Raw genomic sequence first — 18,000 nt, forward strand, 5'->3', positions numbered from 1 at the left:
AATTACATTAAATATAAGGATTAGAATCAGCAAGTTAATGTCATATAATTTGGCAAATGAAAATGAATGCACAAGAAGGAAGAATTGCATTTGCAGTGATTTGTTCATTTCAGGACATTGTTTAAACTCAGTTGGGATTTCAAATGCATGATTATGTAAATCTTATACTTAGCAGCACTTCCTGTTGTACTAGCTTTACTAGTTATTAGCTTTAGAATATGCCGGAAAGTTTTTAGCTGATACGTTGCAGGGTCAACCAAGGCTAAAGGCAAAAACACACAGACATCACAATCCTGAGGTGCAACGGTAAGTTGTATCTATAGTGTGACATTCTGCTTTAATGATAGATTGGTATCTTTGGGTTAACAGTATGTTGCCTACTAAAGATTTCAAGTTGCCTATTGTAAAACATGATGTGGAGGTGCTAGTGTTGGACTGGGGTGGACAAAGTTAAAAATCACACAATACCAGGTTATAGTCCAATAGGTTTGTTTGGAAGCACTAGCTTTCAGAGCCCTGCTCCTTCATGAAGTAACTAGCAGGGCAGGATCATAAGATACAGAATTTACAGCAGTGTCATGCAATTAAAATTATATATATTGAACAAATCTAGATTGCTGTTAAGTCTTTCATATTTTAGAATGAGTTGGAGATTTTGGTTCATTAATATGTAAATCCCAGAACTCCTTTTACATCACATTCCTGAGATAGCTTAAAGTTTTATAAAACAAATTGTATTTGCTGATACATTCTACGTTTGCTCAAGTATAATACAATTTGCAGATACATTCTATGTTTGCTGAAAAAGCGATACAACCTGCAAGCAGTCAATGCAGGCAGTCAATCCATGTAACATTTAAAATCTTCCTACTTTGGAAGCAGAACCAGTCTGCATCAAGATTGGGATACAGACAGATTCTAACCTCACACCTTTAATACATTGTCTGACCTGAGATGTCACCTTTTTTTTATAAAGTCTTAAGTTACCTTGAGAATGTGACTTAAAAGTAGTTCTGGAATTTACATATTTCTGAACTGAAACCTGCAACCCATTCTAAAAGATGAAAGACTTAACAGCAATCTAGGTTTGTTCAATATGTCATTTTTAATTGTGATGCTTTGCCATAAAATTCTGTGTCTTAGGATCCTGCCCCACTAGTTACTTGATGAAGGAACAGCGCTCTGAAAGCTAGTGCTTCCAAATAAACCTGTTGGACTATAACCTGGTGTTGTGGGATTTTTAACTGTTGTAAAACAGTGTGGGTAGTATCTCATCACAAGAAAAATCAATAAGTTGGCTTCATCTTGAAAATACTAAAATTTAAAGATCTATTATTGCTAATTGATAATATTATACTTCAAATGATTCCAAACTTTGGCTACTTGTTTGGGAAGAAGTTATTCTACTCCCCTCACAATTGATATAACTAACTTGAATGCTGTTTACAAATTAATTTGTCATAAACAGAAATATTCATGTATAGTATTTGTGAAGCCATGGTTAACAATTTAGTAGCACTTCAAATGTAATGTGGTGACTTTGTCTTTGAAATATAATGGTTCTTAATGTTTTAGATTTATCAACAACATAAGGAATTCTCCCATGACAGCACCTTAATAAAGCTTCTAAATGTCAAAATATTTGGCTTGCCTTGTGTTGATATTGGAAAATTTACAAATCTGGGAACAACATCTATTTCAATTAAAAATATGGAGACAGTTATAAAGCAAAAAAGAGCAATAATCCCACTGACCACAATTTTGAAAAGAAATTGCATACAATGACGCAGATACAGGAAATATTGGTATTATTCATTCATTTTTCAGAAGGTTATGGTACTGTGGTCGCATAATTTAGACTGAAACTTTCTGTTTCAACTATTTCCAGTTGACATGTCATAGTGTGACAAACACTTTCTCCACAGTCTTGGTTTTGGCTAGTTCCAGTATAGGAAGTGCGCACAACAGGAATGTATAAACATCTAGCAGGGCGAGACTGACATGAATTTTCCTTATAATATTAATTGGTGTCATTGTAGCACAAATAAAGTCAAAACTTTGTTCTTTAGGTGATGCTGTTATGAGCTTTCTAACAGAGATCATGATATTACCTTCACATTGTTTGCCATCTCCTGTGTATCCAGACTTGCAGATGCATTTGTATGACTTGGGGGTGTTCTGACAGATAGCATCAATATGACAATTATCTGTTCCTTCAACACATTCATCAACATCTGAAACAGCAAAAATGAGATGTTAGAAAAGGATTATTATTATAGTGTGTTAACCATAATAATCTACTGTGGAATGTGAAAAATCCATTAGTCTTGGATCTAGTACTGCTTTGTCAGCACACAGACAGTTTTCCTATCTGCCTGCCATCTGATACAGAACAGTCTAACGCATGAAAAGACTTAATGTTAACTGACAGTAAGTAGTTTATTCAGGGCATTTTTTTGCTAAGTTCACTGTGTAAAATGAATGATCTTCACATTAGTCGGTTAGGTTTGAGATTCAACTCTGAGTAAACAAATTCTTCTCTCTTCAATATCACTGCGAGGAGAAAGGCCCTTGGTCCAAATCTAACACCCAACGCCATTCCCAAAAGCAACAGTCTGTATGAGATCCTGGTATTCACACTATTGTTGTTATCAACAGGTAAGGGTCTTTTGACGTACGTTGCATTTTGATATGAGTTTAAAATGTAAGTTTGCAACCAATGGCCAGTGCCAAAGTTAACAGGAAAATCTGATGAGAGGAAGGAGAAAGCCCAGAACTAGGTGAGAAATTAACTTCATTTTGTTTTCATGATTTCCTTTGGGGCTAGGATCAGCGGACAGTGAAGATTATTGTCAGATCCTCAGGAGTTCCCCACCTGTCCTGATTACCTAGGTCCCAAATCTGGTATATCGATTCCTGTCAGAATTGAGTGAGTAGATTCTCTTTCGATAGCAAACAAAATTCAGGAATTAAAATGGCTTAATGTTCAGCCTATGCCAAACTTCCAGATAGAGCTAAAAATGGGTACCCAACTTTCCAACTTGCACAAAATCTGCTCTTAATACAAGTCACTACCATTGCAACCCAGTGCAAATTGGTTTGTAATTAGGCAACCTCATAAACTGGAGGTCTGGTGAGAGAAATGGAACTGGAGGAAAGGTGGTTCTCTGAAGGTTTGGTTACATCCAAAAGAGGTTTAAGACTGAAAGAAATTATTTAAAATTGCTTCTTCATTGAACAAATCAATTCAAACCATTTCTTGACAATTAATGAAAACAATGCAAGGATCATTCAAAAGAAAATTATTCAGGCCTCACAACAATAAAGACCAAATAATAGTAAAGACCAATACAGTCATAACGGCCAGAACAATTTCATTTGCAATCATCCTGGGTTAATAGAAATCTACCAGCGAAATGCAAAGAGAATTATAGAGGGAAAAATCATCCTGTATTCCTGATCCTAATCGCTATCCAATGACCTCCATATAGGTAAAGACACTTGCAGGAACACTGTGAAGAGGCGACTAAGTTTGATGTGTTGCCCAATACTATCCTTCCCCTCATGTCATAATCCAAAGAGTCAAATGGTAAAGGATGGAACTTGAGCTAACCTTTACACACCTTTATGAGAATGTATTTAAAGAGATACACAATACAAGCATGTACCTCATAATCCAACAATTACTTTAAATTAGCAAGGTCAATGCGTGTGCTTTCCTCAATCATGCTTTTCTTAAAGTTTACATCATGCAACAAGAAACAGTTACTGGTCTGACATTCAATGGGTATATTATCAGCTGGATTTTTCAGAGCTCTATAATTCTCAACCCAGTGAGGAAGTCAGGGGACAGTACATCAATGATCGCGATGATTATGCCACAGCAATTTAACCAGGGGACTAGAGAATTGCAAACATCACACTCTTGTTCAAAAAAATTATAATATAATACAATTTTCACTGCACTTAGGTACACGTGACTACAATAAATCAAATCAAATAAACTAATTATAGACCTTGCAATTTAACTTCAGCAGAGGGAAGCTTCTAGAAACAACTTGGGATAGAATTAGTAGTCATTTAGAATATGGTGGGCTGTTTAGGAAGAGTCAGCATGGATTTCTAAAGGTGTGCTCATGTTTAACTAACTTTCTGGAGCTTTTTAAAAAAAGAAACAGAAAGGGTTGATGAGGGTAATGCCATTGATTTGATATATATAGCATTTCAAAAGGCATTCAATATGACATGTGGGTAACGTAATAGCTCATGGAATGAAAAAGGACAACAGCAATGTGGAAACTGAATGATAATCAATGGAGGAAGTTGGTGGAGTCAGTGCACAAGGTGTCGGTACTGGGATCTTTGCTTTTCCTGATATATAGGGGACAATTTTAAAGGATGCAGATGACATGGAGCTTGGAAAACTAGGCAACTGTGAGGAGGACAGTGTAGAACTCCAAAAGCATGTAGACAAGTTGGTGGAGTGGACAAATAGGTGTTGGACGAAGTTCATTTCAGAGAAATGAGGTGCTTTGTAGTTTGGGCAACATAAAACAGCGGATAACAGACATACGTCATGAATTCGACCTCAGATGGATTACTGTCTGGCCACAGGAAAGATGTGAATGCATCGGACAGAGCGCAGAAGAGTTTACAAGAATGGTTTCAGGGATGAGAACCTTCAGTGATGAGGAAAGATCAGAGAGGATCGTATTGGATTGTTTTTCTTGGAAAGCAAGCTAACAGGAGATCTGACAGAAGTTTTCAAAATCAGGAGAAATCTAGCTCGAGCAGACTGAAAGAAACCGCTCCTGCCATTGAAGGATGGAGAACGTGACAGCACAAATTTAAAGTGATTTGCAAACGTAGCAAATGGGAGGTGAGAAAAACCTTTGTCATCCAATTGGTGTTTGGGTCTGAAATGGACTCTCTGGAAGCATGGTGGAAGTGGGTTTAATTGAGGCATTCAAGAAGGCATTCCCTGATTGTCTGAATAGAAATAATGTGCAAGCAAGGGCATGGGGAGAAAGCACTAAGTCATAACGCTCACTTTTTTTTAGATTAGATTCCCTACAGTGTGGAAACAGGCCCTTCAGCCCAACAAGTCCACACCGACCCTCCAAAGAGTAACCCACCCACGCCCATTTCCCTCTGACTAATGCACCTAACACTATGGGCAATTTAGCATGGCCAATTCACTGGCAAGCCAGTTCCAGAAGGATGGGCTGATTAATCTCCTTCAGAATGAAATGCCATTAGGTAAGCCTTCCATTGGTGTCTTTGTAAACAATCCTAGGGGCTGTGTAATCCTAGCAGCATCAGCCAAGAATAGTTGCCACAGGCAGACCAACCATGCTAATGAGCCCAGGTAGAGTACAAGCAGACCAACCATGGCCAGAAGCCCAACTAAATCTGAGGTGATAGGTGTCAGTGTGGGGAGTGGGAACTGGATTTGAGAAGTGCGTGAAGCGTGACAGGAGGGTGACCCTGACAGAGCTTGTCTCGAATAGGTCCAGGACATCAGGAAAGTAATTTACCTCTGTCCTGCCCAATACCGGCCTGCCTAGCTAAAGTTCAGCTGCCAGGCTTCCTGTCTCACAAGGGTCTCCCCATACTGTGGGGAACCAGCAGCCTCCAGTGGCAGGGCAAAGCTCTTATAGGGCCACAAATGCCTCACCTGTCTAAGGAAAATCTCAGGGAGGTCAGAGGTGGGCACAAGGTCTCCCACTGAATTTTACAAACCTCATTACCATCAAATCCACTGGCAAAGTAACATAGCATCCATAGTACAGAAACATACTTTAAACATTTGACAACTCTACAATTATTCTGCCTCTTTAGATATATATCATCTTTCGGATATGACATAATGCAATGCACCAGGATGGACGTTCCATTCTCTATACAAGATTGTTAAATTAAAGTTATTCCAGATTAATTTTAATGCCTGCTTCCACTCAAATACGTGTCAGGATTTCAGCAAAACCTCTGCCATGCACCAAATGAAGCTCTTTGTCCAGCTCATGACCGTTTACTAAATAAAAGTAACTTTGGGATCTGCACCGTATATTCTTTCCCCCACACCATTAGTCCAATTTAGACGGTTCATGCAGTCCACCATCTTGAACATGCAATTGACATCTGCACTTAAGCAGCTGCTTTTATGCATGTCCTACAATTGCTGCAACCCTCAATTCACAAGATCCTCCTGGAACATGCATTACCTGAGTATCCACTCTCGGCAGCTGGGGAGTTATTTTGATTGGCTTGTCACATATGTCACAATCATTTAATTACAGACCACAACACAAATCTTGAGCTTCTATACTCTACCCCACAGACAGCGGAGGTCTGAGGTCCTTTCCACAGAAGGAGCAGTATGACAGAAAATGTGAGGTCATTTAGGATTTGACCCACAGAATAATGATAGTGTCTATATTCTCCAAACACAACAACTCTGTTTGATAAACTGACATTTTATGCAGCATTTATTTCAGAGATCACCACATGATTCCTTTCACAAAGTCCGTTTCAGTTATGGGACTCTTAACATAAAACAGTCATATTTTCAGTCATACGTTGTCCCTTAATTTGTCATTGGCAAATTCTCTTTGATTATTAATCAGTAAGCTTTGTAGATGACCTAAGTCTGGCCCCTATTTATTTTCACATGATTTTGTCCACAATAAAGCTTTTGTCCATACTATATATTACTGTAGAAAGACTAAATATGTTTAGCAGTTTTATAAAAGTCTAGGATCAAGCTATTTCATCCCTTGTCCTGTAACTTGACATACAAAGTAACCAGTTCAAAGTCTAAAATTGGATATAGTGGTGCCCTCCAGACCTGCAGTATCTTAGGAGGATTTTTGACCGTTGACAAAGTACCAAAGTACAATACGGTTATGTCAAGTTCAGCAGGGAGGGAGGAGGGCAGAGGGTCTGGTCAGAGTCCAGCCTTAGGTGGGTGAGGGACAGAGAAAAGGTTGGATTAGCCACAGCCACAGTGGGCCAAGTACTGGAAAATGACTGGCATGAACACATTGGGCTGAAAGGGCTGTTTGCATGCTGTAAAAACTCTACGATTCTAAAATCGAATGAGCAAGTTGTCTCATTAACTTTAGGTAAATTTGATTTTTTCTCTCCCTGATTCTTGCCACCTAATGCCATTAAAACCTATTCAACACTCAAGAAATAACCAGCAAGGCTTACTAACTAAATACAATAAATTATTGGTAACTGCAGATCAATTCAATTTCCAAAAATAATTGCCTTTACTACACTCCATCAGCACCTAAAAACATCTCATTCCAATGATTTAATTTGAATTACAGTTTTATTTCGAGATCTCAACGTGTTGTCATTGTCAAACTTGAAGTATGATATGATTAGGCAAGATTTAGGATGCACAGGTTAGGGAAGGAAACTGCAGGGGATGAGCACAATTAAAATGTGGAGTGTATTCAAGGAACAGCTACTGTGTATCCTTGATAAGTGTGTGCCTGTCAGGCAGGGAGGAATTGGTCAAGCGAGAGAGCTGTGGTTTACTAAGCAAGTTGAATCTCTTGTCAAGAGGAAGAAGAAGACTTATGTTAGGATGAGACGTGAAGGCTCAGTTAGGTGGCTTGAGAGTTACAAGTTAGCCAGGAAATACCTAAAGAGAGAGCTAAGAGCCAGGAGGGGACATGAGAAGTCTTTGGCAGTTAGGATCAAGGAAAACCCTAAAGTTTTCTATTGTTATATCAAGAATATAAGAATGACTAGAGAAAGATTAGTGTGAAGGACTTTTGCCTGAAATGTCAATTCGCCTGCTCCTCGGATGCTGTCTGACCTGCTATGCTTTTCCAGCACCTCACTCTTGACTCTGATCTCCAGCATCTGCAGTCCTCACTTTCTCCTACAGAAAGATTAGAGGCAATCAAGAATACTAATGGGAAGTTGTGCATGGAGATCGAGGAGATAGGGAAAGCACTAAATGAATATTGTTCGTCAGTATTCACACTGGAAAAAGACAACGTTGTCGAGGAGAATACTGAGATACAGGCTACTAGACTAGATGGGATTGACATTCGCAAGGAGGAGGTATTAGCAATTCCTGAAAGTGTGAAAATAGGTCAGGCCCCTGGGCCAGATGGGATTTATTCTAGGATTCTCTGGGAAGTCAGGCAGGAGATTGCAGGGCCTTTGGCTTTGGTCTTTATGTTGTCATTTTCTACAGGAATAGTGCCAGAAAACTGCAGGATGGCAAATGTTGTCCCCTTGTTCAAGAACGGGAGTAGAGAGACAACCCTGGTAATTATAGACCAGTGAGCCTTACTTTAGTTGTGAGTAAAGCATTGGAAAATGATGATAAGAGATATGATTTATAAACATCCAGAGAGGAATCAGTTGATTAGGGATCGTTAACACAGTTTTGTGAAGGGTAGGTCCTGCCTCACAAACCTTATTGAGTTCTTTGAGATGGTGGCCAAACAAGTGGATGAGGGTAAAGTGGTTGATGTGGTGTATATGGATTTCAGTAAAGCATTTGATAAGGTTCCCCATGGTAGGCTATTGTACAAAATGGGTGGCACAGTGGCTCAGTGGTTAGCACTGCTGCCTCACAGCGCTAGGGACCCAGGTTCGATTGCAGCCTCAGGCAACTGTCTGTGTGTAATTTGCACATTCTCCCTGTATCTGCGTGGGTTTCCTCCGGGTGCTCCGGTTTCCTCCCACAATCCAAAAATGTGCAGGTCAGGTGAATTGGCTATGCTAAATTGTCCAAAGTGTTAGATGCATTAGTCAGAGGGGTGTGGGTTACTCTTCAGAGTGTCGGTGTGGACTTGTTGGGCTGAAGGGCCTGTTTCCACACTGTAGGGAATCAAATCTAATCTAAAAAATATAGAGGCATGGGTTTGAGGGTGATGTAGTGGTTTGGATCAGAAATTGGCTCGCTGAAAGAAGACAGAGGATGATGGTTGATAGGAAATGTTCATCCTGACATTCAGTTACTAGTGGTATACCGCAAGGATCTGCTTTGGGGCCGCTGCTGTTTGTCATTTTAAAAATGACCTAGATGAGGGCATAGAAGGATGGGTTAGTAAACTTACAGATGACATGAAAGGTCGGTGGAGTTGTGAACAGTGCCGAAGGATGTTGTAGGTTAAAGAGGGACACAGATAATCTGCAGAGCTGGGTTGAGAGGTGGCAAATGGAGTTTAAAGTGGAAAAATGTGAGGTGATTCACTTTGGAACCATCAAAAGGAATGCAGAGTACTGGGCTACTGGTAAGATTCTTGGTAGTGTAGATTAGCAGAGAGATCTTGGTGCCCATGTGCATAGACCCCTGAAAGTTGCCACCAAGGTTCATAGGGTTGTTAAGAAGACATAGGGTGTGTTAGCTTTTACTGGTAGAGGGATTGAGTTTCGGAACCATGATGTCATACTGCAACTGTACAAAACTCTGGTACGGCCACACTTGGAGTATTGCGTACAGTTCTGGTCACCGCATTATAGGAAGAATGTGGAAACTTTGGAGAAGGTTCAGAGGAGATTTATTAGGATTTTGCCTGGTATGGAGGGAAGGTTTGATGAGGAAAAGCTGAGGGATTTGAGGTTGTTTTTGTTAGAGAGAAGAAGGTTGAAAGGTGACTAAATTGAGAACTACAAGATACTCAGTGGGTTAGACAGGGTGGACAGTGAGAGCCTTTTTCCTCAGATGGTGATGGGGGATGAGGGGTCACAGCTTTAAATTGAGGGGTGATAGATATAGGACAGACGTCAGAGAGAGTTTCTTTACTCAGAATAGTAGGGGCGTGGAATGTACCACCCGCAACAGTAGTAGACTCACCAACTTTAAGGGTATTTAAATGGTCATTGCATAAACATATGGATGAAAATGGAATAGTGTTGGGCTTCAGATTGGTTCCACAAGTTGGCGCAATATTGAGGGCTGAAGGGCCTGTACTGCGCTGGAACGTTCAATATTCTGTAATACTTTCATAGATCTTAAATTTGCACTGTTCCTTATAATGTAATGAATCAATTGACTGTATCTTCCCAGAAACGCCAATTTCAAATGCCTGTTTTGTTCTTACAAGAGGAGGAACCTCTGCGTTTTTGAGAGGGGATTCTGATCAGGGGTCCCACAGAAACGTCCATTCTGGCAGTTGTCCTGTCGTGTGTCAGAGAAAGACAAACCACACTGTCTTTTCACAGCAGGCAGTTGTCTTTTACTGAAACTTAAAGAGACAGGCAGGCACTTTGACAGCTGCTGTCAAACTGGAAGCATCTCAGAGAAGTGCAATGTTAGAGTGCCTGGACAGTAGGGTACCAGATGGGGAGGGTGCCAGGGTGTCAGGGAAGTAGGGTGCCAGTTGGGAAGGGTATTAGCTGGGGTGGGAGAGGTGGTAAGTGAGGGGGGCAGTAGGCAGCTAAGGGTTGTCATGATTTAGGGTAGGTTGGGTTAAGTGGGAGAGCGCATGTAATGCAGATGAATTGGGGAGGGGGTGTGTGTCAATACCAGAGGAGGGGAGGGTCAGGTTCAGCGACGGGGGGATGGGAATAGGTGAGGGGGTGAGAGCTCGACTCCAGCACCATGACAAGGGTGATCAGGCTGATCCTAACTAACTGTTATATTTAATCTCAAAGACTTTCAGAGGTTTTCAGTCATAGAGCAATTGCCCAGCCGAAAATTCTATTTCCTAGGAAATTTCTTTGGAGTTTGGTATGATGCAGATTCCACAAGGCCCCCATGTGCATCTCCCATCCACACTGGAATAATGCCTGTCAGAAAATCTCCTCAACAACAATAGGACCAAACAAAGCTTGAAAATCTCAGCAGATCAAGCAGCACCTGTGGAGAGAAATTTGAGTTAAGATTTCTGGTCAATGACCTTTCACTAGAACTGAAGACAAATGGAAATGTAAGATATTTAAAGTAAGTCAGTATAAGGGGGGTTAGAATAGGAAGAACAAAGAAGGTCAATAATAGGGTGAAGGCCGGGGGAGATTAAACAACAATTTCATGATGTCCAACATTGGGAGCTTTCAAAACAGAAGGTTGTGTTCAACTGAGGTATACATTGTGTTGTATTCAGATGGGCTTTACGAGGCAAAGGGCTAAGCATCATGCTGCTGGGAAGAATTGGTAGGGGTGACAGCAGCGACACATGCAGTGGGTTGGAAATATTGAAGGGCCTTATCCATTGTATTGGGTGAGTCTCCTCAGTCTGAATGTCATAAGCACCGGTGGGCAAGGTACCATCAATACAGCTGCTTCAGAGGCGGAGAAATTGAGAGGATGGAATGGAGTTTTTGCAGAACGCAGGAGGTGAGGAAGTGTACAAAAGGTAGCCGTGGTGGTGGTGGGGGGATGAGTTTGTAGTGAACATTAACAAATAGTCAATGTACAGAAATGGAGACAGAGGAGTCCAGGAAGGGAAGGGAAGGGAAGCATCAAAATTGGAGATGGGAGAAGAATGGAAATTGGAAACAAAGTTAATTAATTCACAGAATGGGAGCAAGAGGTATCACTATTGTAGTCATTAAAGCACTGGAAAATGAGAGATAATAGCTGCAGAATTACTGGAGTAATGAACATTCCATAATAAGATGAATGGAATTTAAATTGGAATCCATGAGGGTACATTGAAGTCAGAGAATTTTGCTGGTGAGGGAGACGTAGCTATGAAAACAAGTTTATTTTGGATATCCGATTTCTAGCATCCAAAGTAGTCTGGTTCTGTGATATGTTAATCAACCCGTCCCACAGAATGGCAAAGTATAAGTACTATCTACTATTACACATTTAAAGGGAACCCATGACCAGCAATTTTATTACAAGACTAAAGCTCCTTGTGATCATCATAACTTGTTCGGACTCACCTTCACCTTAATCCTCATTTTTACCCCCAACCTCAGAATTCTCTTCATGATACATCATTTCAATGAGCCAGCATCTGCTTTTGGGCAGTTCACCACAAATTAATACCTTGTCTCACACTTGAAACATCTATTAACTCTATGTGATTCCTTCATGTCTTATTATTTTTCCAATTATGCTCTGTGTTGTGATAGCCAGATCTTCCATTCTATTGATGCCTGTGTTAATATTTGGACTATTTTGAAACCATCAAGTTTTTTTTGTCACCACGGACTGTCTCATTTCATCCATAAGCCCTTCTTCAGGAATCGGGCTTATGCCCGAAACGTCGATTCTCCTGTTCCCTGGATGCTGCCTGACCTGCTGCGCTTTTCCAGCAACACATTTTCAGCTCTGATCTCCAGCATCTGCAGACCTCACTTTCTCCTCATTTCATCCATGTAGGCTGAAGGAAATAATTGCTCATGTAAGAATATTTTTGAAAGCAGAAGTCTGAACTAATAGGGTCTGCTTCTCTGAAAAGCAAACAGCAGTTAGATCTGATTGCCTGTCAATATAAGACATCCTAATATGATATATCGATATCAATATTTCCAATATTGATAAAATCCTGACCATGCTTCAAAAGCATTTCACAGTTGTTTATGCTAGCAGATTTAACCCAAAATCTCCAACAGCTGTCCAAATCTTCATCACCATTCAACTGATGGATATCCATCTTACTAAACACATTACTGCAAATTTTACTTGTTACAAGGAGTGACAATACCAAGATCATAATTAAATTCATCTTTGGTAGGGACCTGTGTCCACATCAACCTAAATTATTCATTTGGTGATATGGTTCAGATTCTGAGGACATGAATTATGGTAATTATATAAATTAATTTACGCATGCTTTCTGACAGCTTTCAGAAAACAAACTATCAAGATATTCATTTCTCTTTAAGAATTTTTCTTGGCTTCTAACTTCTATTTTTAGTCAACACTCTTTGCTACCATGTTATACTTCAGAAAGCCTTGGGACACAGGACAAACTGGAGCTTAATCTTTACACACTTTTGCGAGAATTTATTTCCAGAGATACACAGTACATTGCACATGGTCACAATGATGTAAAATATGGATTACTAATCGCTGAATTCCAACATCTCATTTCTTATTTGGGATTTGCATGACTGAAATGGTTTTAAACAAAAAAAAACCAGAAGCATAGAATTAAAGTGCTTCAGTAATGACCTGACAAAAGAAATTGACCAAACTTCAAGAAATTAATGTGGATTAAACAAAAGATAGCCTGAAGTGAAATTAATATTTTATCCAAAGTTAACGAAACTAGTTACCAACAACATCCTCCTCCATACACAAACACACAGGAGATGTGAAAGGTCCTCATCTTCTATCCAATTTGCACCATTATGACAAACTTCTCATGCTGCAGATAAAACATCATCTGCAATTATCAACTCTGGACACAATTAATTCAGCAGAAGGAAAGTACAAACAAAGTGAGATTTCAAGAAGCTTTCTCTCTGATGGTGGAGGTGGGATAAATTTTAAACTGAAGAACTGAAAAAGAACACCCTTGATCTCTTCTCCGGCCAGGAAGAAAAGCTCAGGTACACCTGACTGGAAAGAAGCATCAGGAAACCAAGAACTTAAGAGACAATGGCAGTATTCAGAACTGCTGATGGTCCAAGAACCCAAATAACTAGCTGTGTGTCAGGTTGAAACCTAATGCATCACAGATACCCAATGGATCCTAAACTGTACATCCTCTTGTCTTCCTACTGTATCTATATGCATGTGCACGAGAATATAAGTGACATAAAGGCCATTGATGTCACATCTTTATTATTTTTCTCAGGGATAGTAGGTAATAAAATTTCTCTTCCATTCACTGAAGAAAACCTTGTAATTGGCTCCTTTTTGCCCACAATGAAAACAGCTAAATACATCTTAATTGAGGAAAGAGTTGTTTATGACAACTTAAAGCCAATTAGGAAGGTTTGATAAGAGGGGAGCTGATTCACCCATTCTTTCCTGCTTAGAACAACAGCCTAACCAAATACCAAGCAGATTCAATCTGTTCCTATTTATATTTTTTTAAGAATCCACCAGAAAAAGAACCAAATTAACAAGTAGCAGCCTCTTCCTGTTTATAAGGCCACACTGAATCTTCAGGTAGTTCCAGCCACTTGCGTACAATTCATATTCTATGAACACCCCAAAAAGCCCCATTGCTTGCTACAATATCAAAAGGTCACACTTGTTAATTTGAAATACCAGATCAAGGAAAGTTCTTTAGGAGGGCAAAATAAACTGGTAAAACAATATTAGCACAAAAATAAGATAAATTGAAAAGAATAAAGAAGGTCATCTCCCCAGAGACAGTGAATTAAGTAATCTTATTGTGAATGAAAAGAGCTGCAACTTATGAGCACAACAGCAAAATATCAGGAACTGTCACTGAATAAATATTAATTTATTGCACGTTCATGTTTGACAAAACCCTAAAAGCACCTTTGAATAACATCATTATAGTAACTAAATCCAAGTACAGTGTGATTCACTCTTCACCAATGAGTAAATATTATCTTCTCTTACAAAGCTTACTGACTTGAACATTCATTAAATGTGTTCCAAATGATGGCTGGGAAGCCATCTTGAATTTTCCAAATTGCTCTATTTGCTCTTCAGCCTGCAATTTGAAAATTATTGCTTGCAATCCAGAGGTCAAGGCCTCTTCAAACAGCTGTCTTTTTTTAACTGGAGAAAGTTATCTGATGCAATGAGAAGGCAACATTATTTTGCCAGGAAAAATGTTAACGTCTGAAACTTCTATTTCCATGTCTGGATTCATCATTTGCCAAAGTGTCTTGGCAAAACTAGGCTGGAGAAATGGACGTCCATTATAATGAACATAAACAGTGGTTACTTCACTGTGAATACCCTTAGGCGAGTACTCAATTACAGAAAAGAAAGATTCAATGGAAAAAAATACTACTCAGAAATTACAGCCATTTCTTGATTAAACATTTTGACTGTCTTTAGTGAAATATGTAATATGTGTACAGACTCCTTTCCATTTTGGAAAAAAACAAAATCAAATTCCTCCAAGTATAGGCATGCAAGCAAGATATTTTAAGAAAAATGTCACTATCCTGAAATTTCACCCTGAATACTAAATGCTAGTCAAGAGAGTTGATCATAAATGGAGAAAGTGTAATGAATACATGTGGTAACAAAATGTTGTAAGAATCCATTTCTATCAAGATAAATACATAGATATTGCTAAGAAAATACACAATATGGGGACTCAGTCCTATCATTTACACATCTCACTCATTTGTCTTGTCGATTTCATATATTAAATAAATTATCTGAAGCAGTATGGAGAAAACCCTCCCAATACAATGCAATTCTCTGTGTCAGAGCATCAAACAAGTGGTAACACTGAGTCTGCTACCACATGGTTCCCAGGAAAACATCTTTCCTAGACAGTATCTGCTTGAACACTAGTTTCCGCACTAAAGATGATATATTGGGAGAGTTTTGAAAGACACCTTAAAAATGATGAAATGAAGCACAGCGCAAGCTTGAAGAACCGCACCTGATTTTCCATGTAGACATTTTGCAGCCTTGAGGTCTCAAACACTGCTTTCTATAACTTCAGAAACTGACCACATTATATCTGTTCTCCACTTTGTCTACATTGGCACCCCTTGACCCGTAGCCCTGTCTGCTTTGCTTTTAGCTCCTGTCATGCTCCTTTTCACACTATAACTGACATCCATTTTACATCTCTTTTTCTCTGTCATTACCATTAACAACCTCCCTATCTTTTATAGTGGGGCTCTACACAAAGATACCTTGCTCCTTCTCTGCCACTGTCAAAAATATATAAAAGAAGACATTGTACAACACCTTTCACTGAAGAAGTCATTCTGGATCTGAAATGTTAAACCTGCTTCTCTCTCCACAGATGCAGCCAGACCTGCTGAGTTTCTCTTGCATTTTGTGTTCATTTCAGATTTCTAGCATCTGCAGTATTTTGCTTTTATTGAAAACATTGAACAAGACTCCAATCTTTGCAAGTTCGCATTAACTCAACAAGCCAAGATATTGAGGCAGACTTTACTCAACAAGGCTTCGCTGCAATGTCTCACTCAGTAGGATCACAATCAACAACAGAAGGCTGAGATTAGAGGAGTTCACGGTTTCCCTCTAATCCCATGAGTCACAATATAAATTTAAATGCTTTATCCAATGATCGATATGGCAAATTACATACTTTATCTGTATTAGATTCAGAATAAAAAGATCCATCAAACAAGTTTCTTCAATAAATGACGATATGTTTAATCTACTGTGAAAACAGGACTTACTTGACAAAGAAGTAAAGGAGATTAGCATATAGTTTGAAATAGGAAAGTATAAATGCTTAGCCTTTTAAATAGCTTAACACATGCAAATGTATCAATCAAAAAGGAAAGAAATGAACTTTCTCTGAAGATATTAATTTTGAAAAAAAATCTCTGGCCACATAATAGTTTTGCAGGAAAAAAAAAGATCACGAATTCACAATTCTCATCTACCTGCTATAGGAAGGTTGTTGTGAAACTTGAAATGGTTCAGTAAAGCTTTACAAGGATGTTGCCAGGTGTGGAGAGTTTGAGATGTAGGGAGAGGCTGATAAGTTGCGGCATCAGAGGCTGAGGGGTGATCTTATGGAGGTTATTAAATCACGAGCAGAATGTATAGGGTAAATAGACCCTGGGGTGGGGAAGTCCAGAACTAGAGGGCATAGGTGAGAGGGGAAAGATTTAAAAGGGACCTAAGGGGCAGAGAGTGGTGCGAGTATGGAATGAGCTGCCAGAGGAAGTGGTGGAGGCTGCTACAATTACAACATTTAATTAGGATCTGGATTGGTATATGAATAGGAAGGGTTTAGAGGGATATGGGCCAAGAGCGGGCAAAAGGGACTAGATTAATTTAGGTTGTCTGGTCAGCATGTACAAGTTGGAACCAAGTGTCTGTTTCTGTGTTCTACATCTCTATGATTCTATGAGTCTGATTGAAATTTTCAAGATCGCTTTCAGTTGGCATCTTTGCACACGTAGATATGTTACATAAACAATTCTCACTGCGATCTTTATCACATTTCGCTGAGGAGACATCAAGAATTCTGCAGGATTTCAGATGAGAAGCTGCATCAGGTTTTTCAGGTCTCACATTGAAATCTCCAAAAGGGTTTTCTGAGCAAGGCAGAGGTTGAACAGGGTAGTTTCTCTTCTCTGATTGGCCAGCAGCTTCAGGCTGCCTGTGTTGACGTCAGTGAAGTGGGCACAATATCCACCTTTGCTTGCTTTTCAGGTCCTAATGAGGTGAATGGTGGACAATCCAGTGAGTTATCTCCTCAGTGATGGTGGTGTGTTCGTGTAAACAAGCTCAGTGCAACATTTAAAAATAAAAGAGAAAATGGCACCTCTAGTGCCACAAGGTTAGCACACCATGAATATCCAAGCAAGAGAATGAGGGAGAATTCAGCTGTCACCGCACTATTGTCCAAAAGCAGACTTTATGCCTCAGTGATCCCAGGGGATCAGACTTGGTTTTATTTCCACCACAGATCTTGATGTGGATGGAAAGGGTGGATGGAGGAGAAGACATCATTTGTAAGGGAGGTTTCCACCCAGTTGCCCCACTTCTATTTGTTTCCTGTCCATCAAGACGAATATCTTGCATATCCTCAGGAAAAGTGGTTCAAAGCCTATTGAGTACTTCTAAAACACAGAATTGTATTGTAGGCAAAAAAAAAGCCCATAGGCACACAACAAAGTTTCACAAACAGCAGTGAGATGACTGGCCCAATAATGTTTTGGCTGAGTTGGTTGAGAGGCAAGACATCACCAGAGCATCAGGAGAAATGGTCTGATCTTCTTCCAAATAACAGGAGAAGATCCTTTATATCCATCTGAGAAGGTAGATGGAGATGGATTGCATTGCCTGCTAAGGTGAAAGAAATAGGTCCAAGAATTCCCTTCAAAAAGGTTCGGAATACTTGAAAAAAAATTTACTCAACAACAGAGAAGATATAGGAGTGCTGGACAAATCGGATAGTTCTTCCAAGGGGC

At 39.6% G+C, this 18,000-nt stretch overlaps 1 protein-coding gene across 1 annotated transcript in view; it reads right to left on the minus strand.

Moving 5' to 3' along the window:
* The window catches only part of LOC122563262 (signal peptide, CUB and EGF-like domain-containing protein 3), a 367,101-nt gene that overhangs the window by 266,034 nt on the left and 83,067 nt on the right, over positions 1 to 18,000 (minus strand). The window contains exon 2 of the mRNA XM_043716904.2: positions 2,112 to 2,234. Coding sequence (XP_043572839.1) covers positions 2,112 to 2,234 — 123 coding nt within the window. The remainder of the gene's footprint in view (positions 1 to 2,111; positions 2,235 to 18,000) is intronic.

This window comes from Chiloscyllium plagiosum, unplaced genomic scaffold, assembly GCF_037043375.1.
Source record: "Chiloscyllium plagiosum isolate Xiang-an unplaced genomic scaffold, Cpla_swu_hap1 HiC_scaffold_26, whole genome shotgun sequence".
NCBI lineage: Eukaryota > Metazoa > Chordata > Chondrichthyes > Orectolobiformes > Hemiscylliidae > Chiloscyllium > Chiloscyllium plagiosum.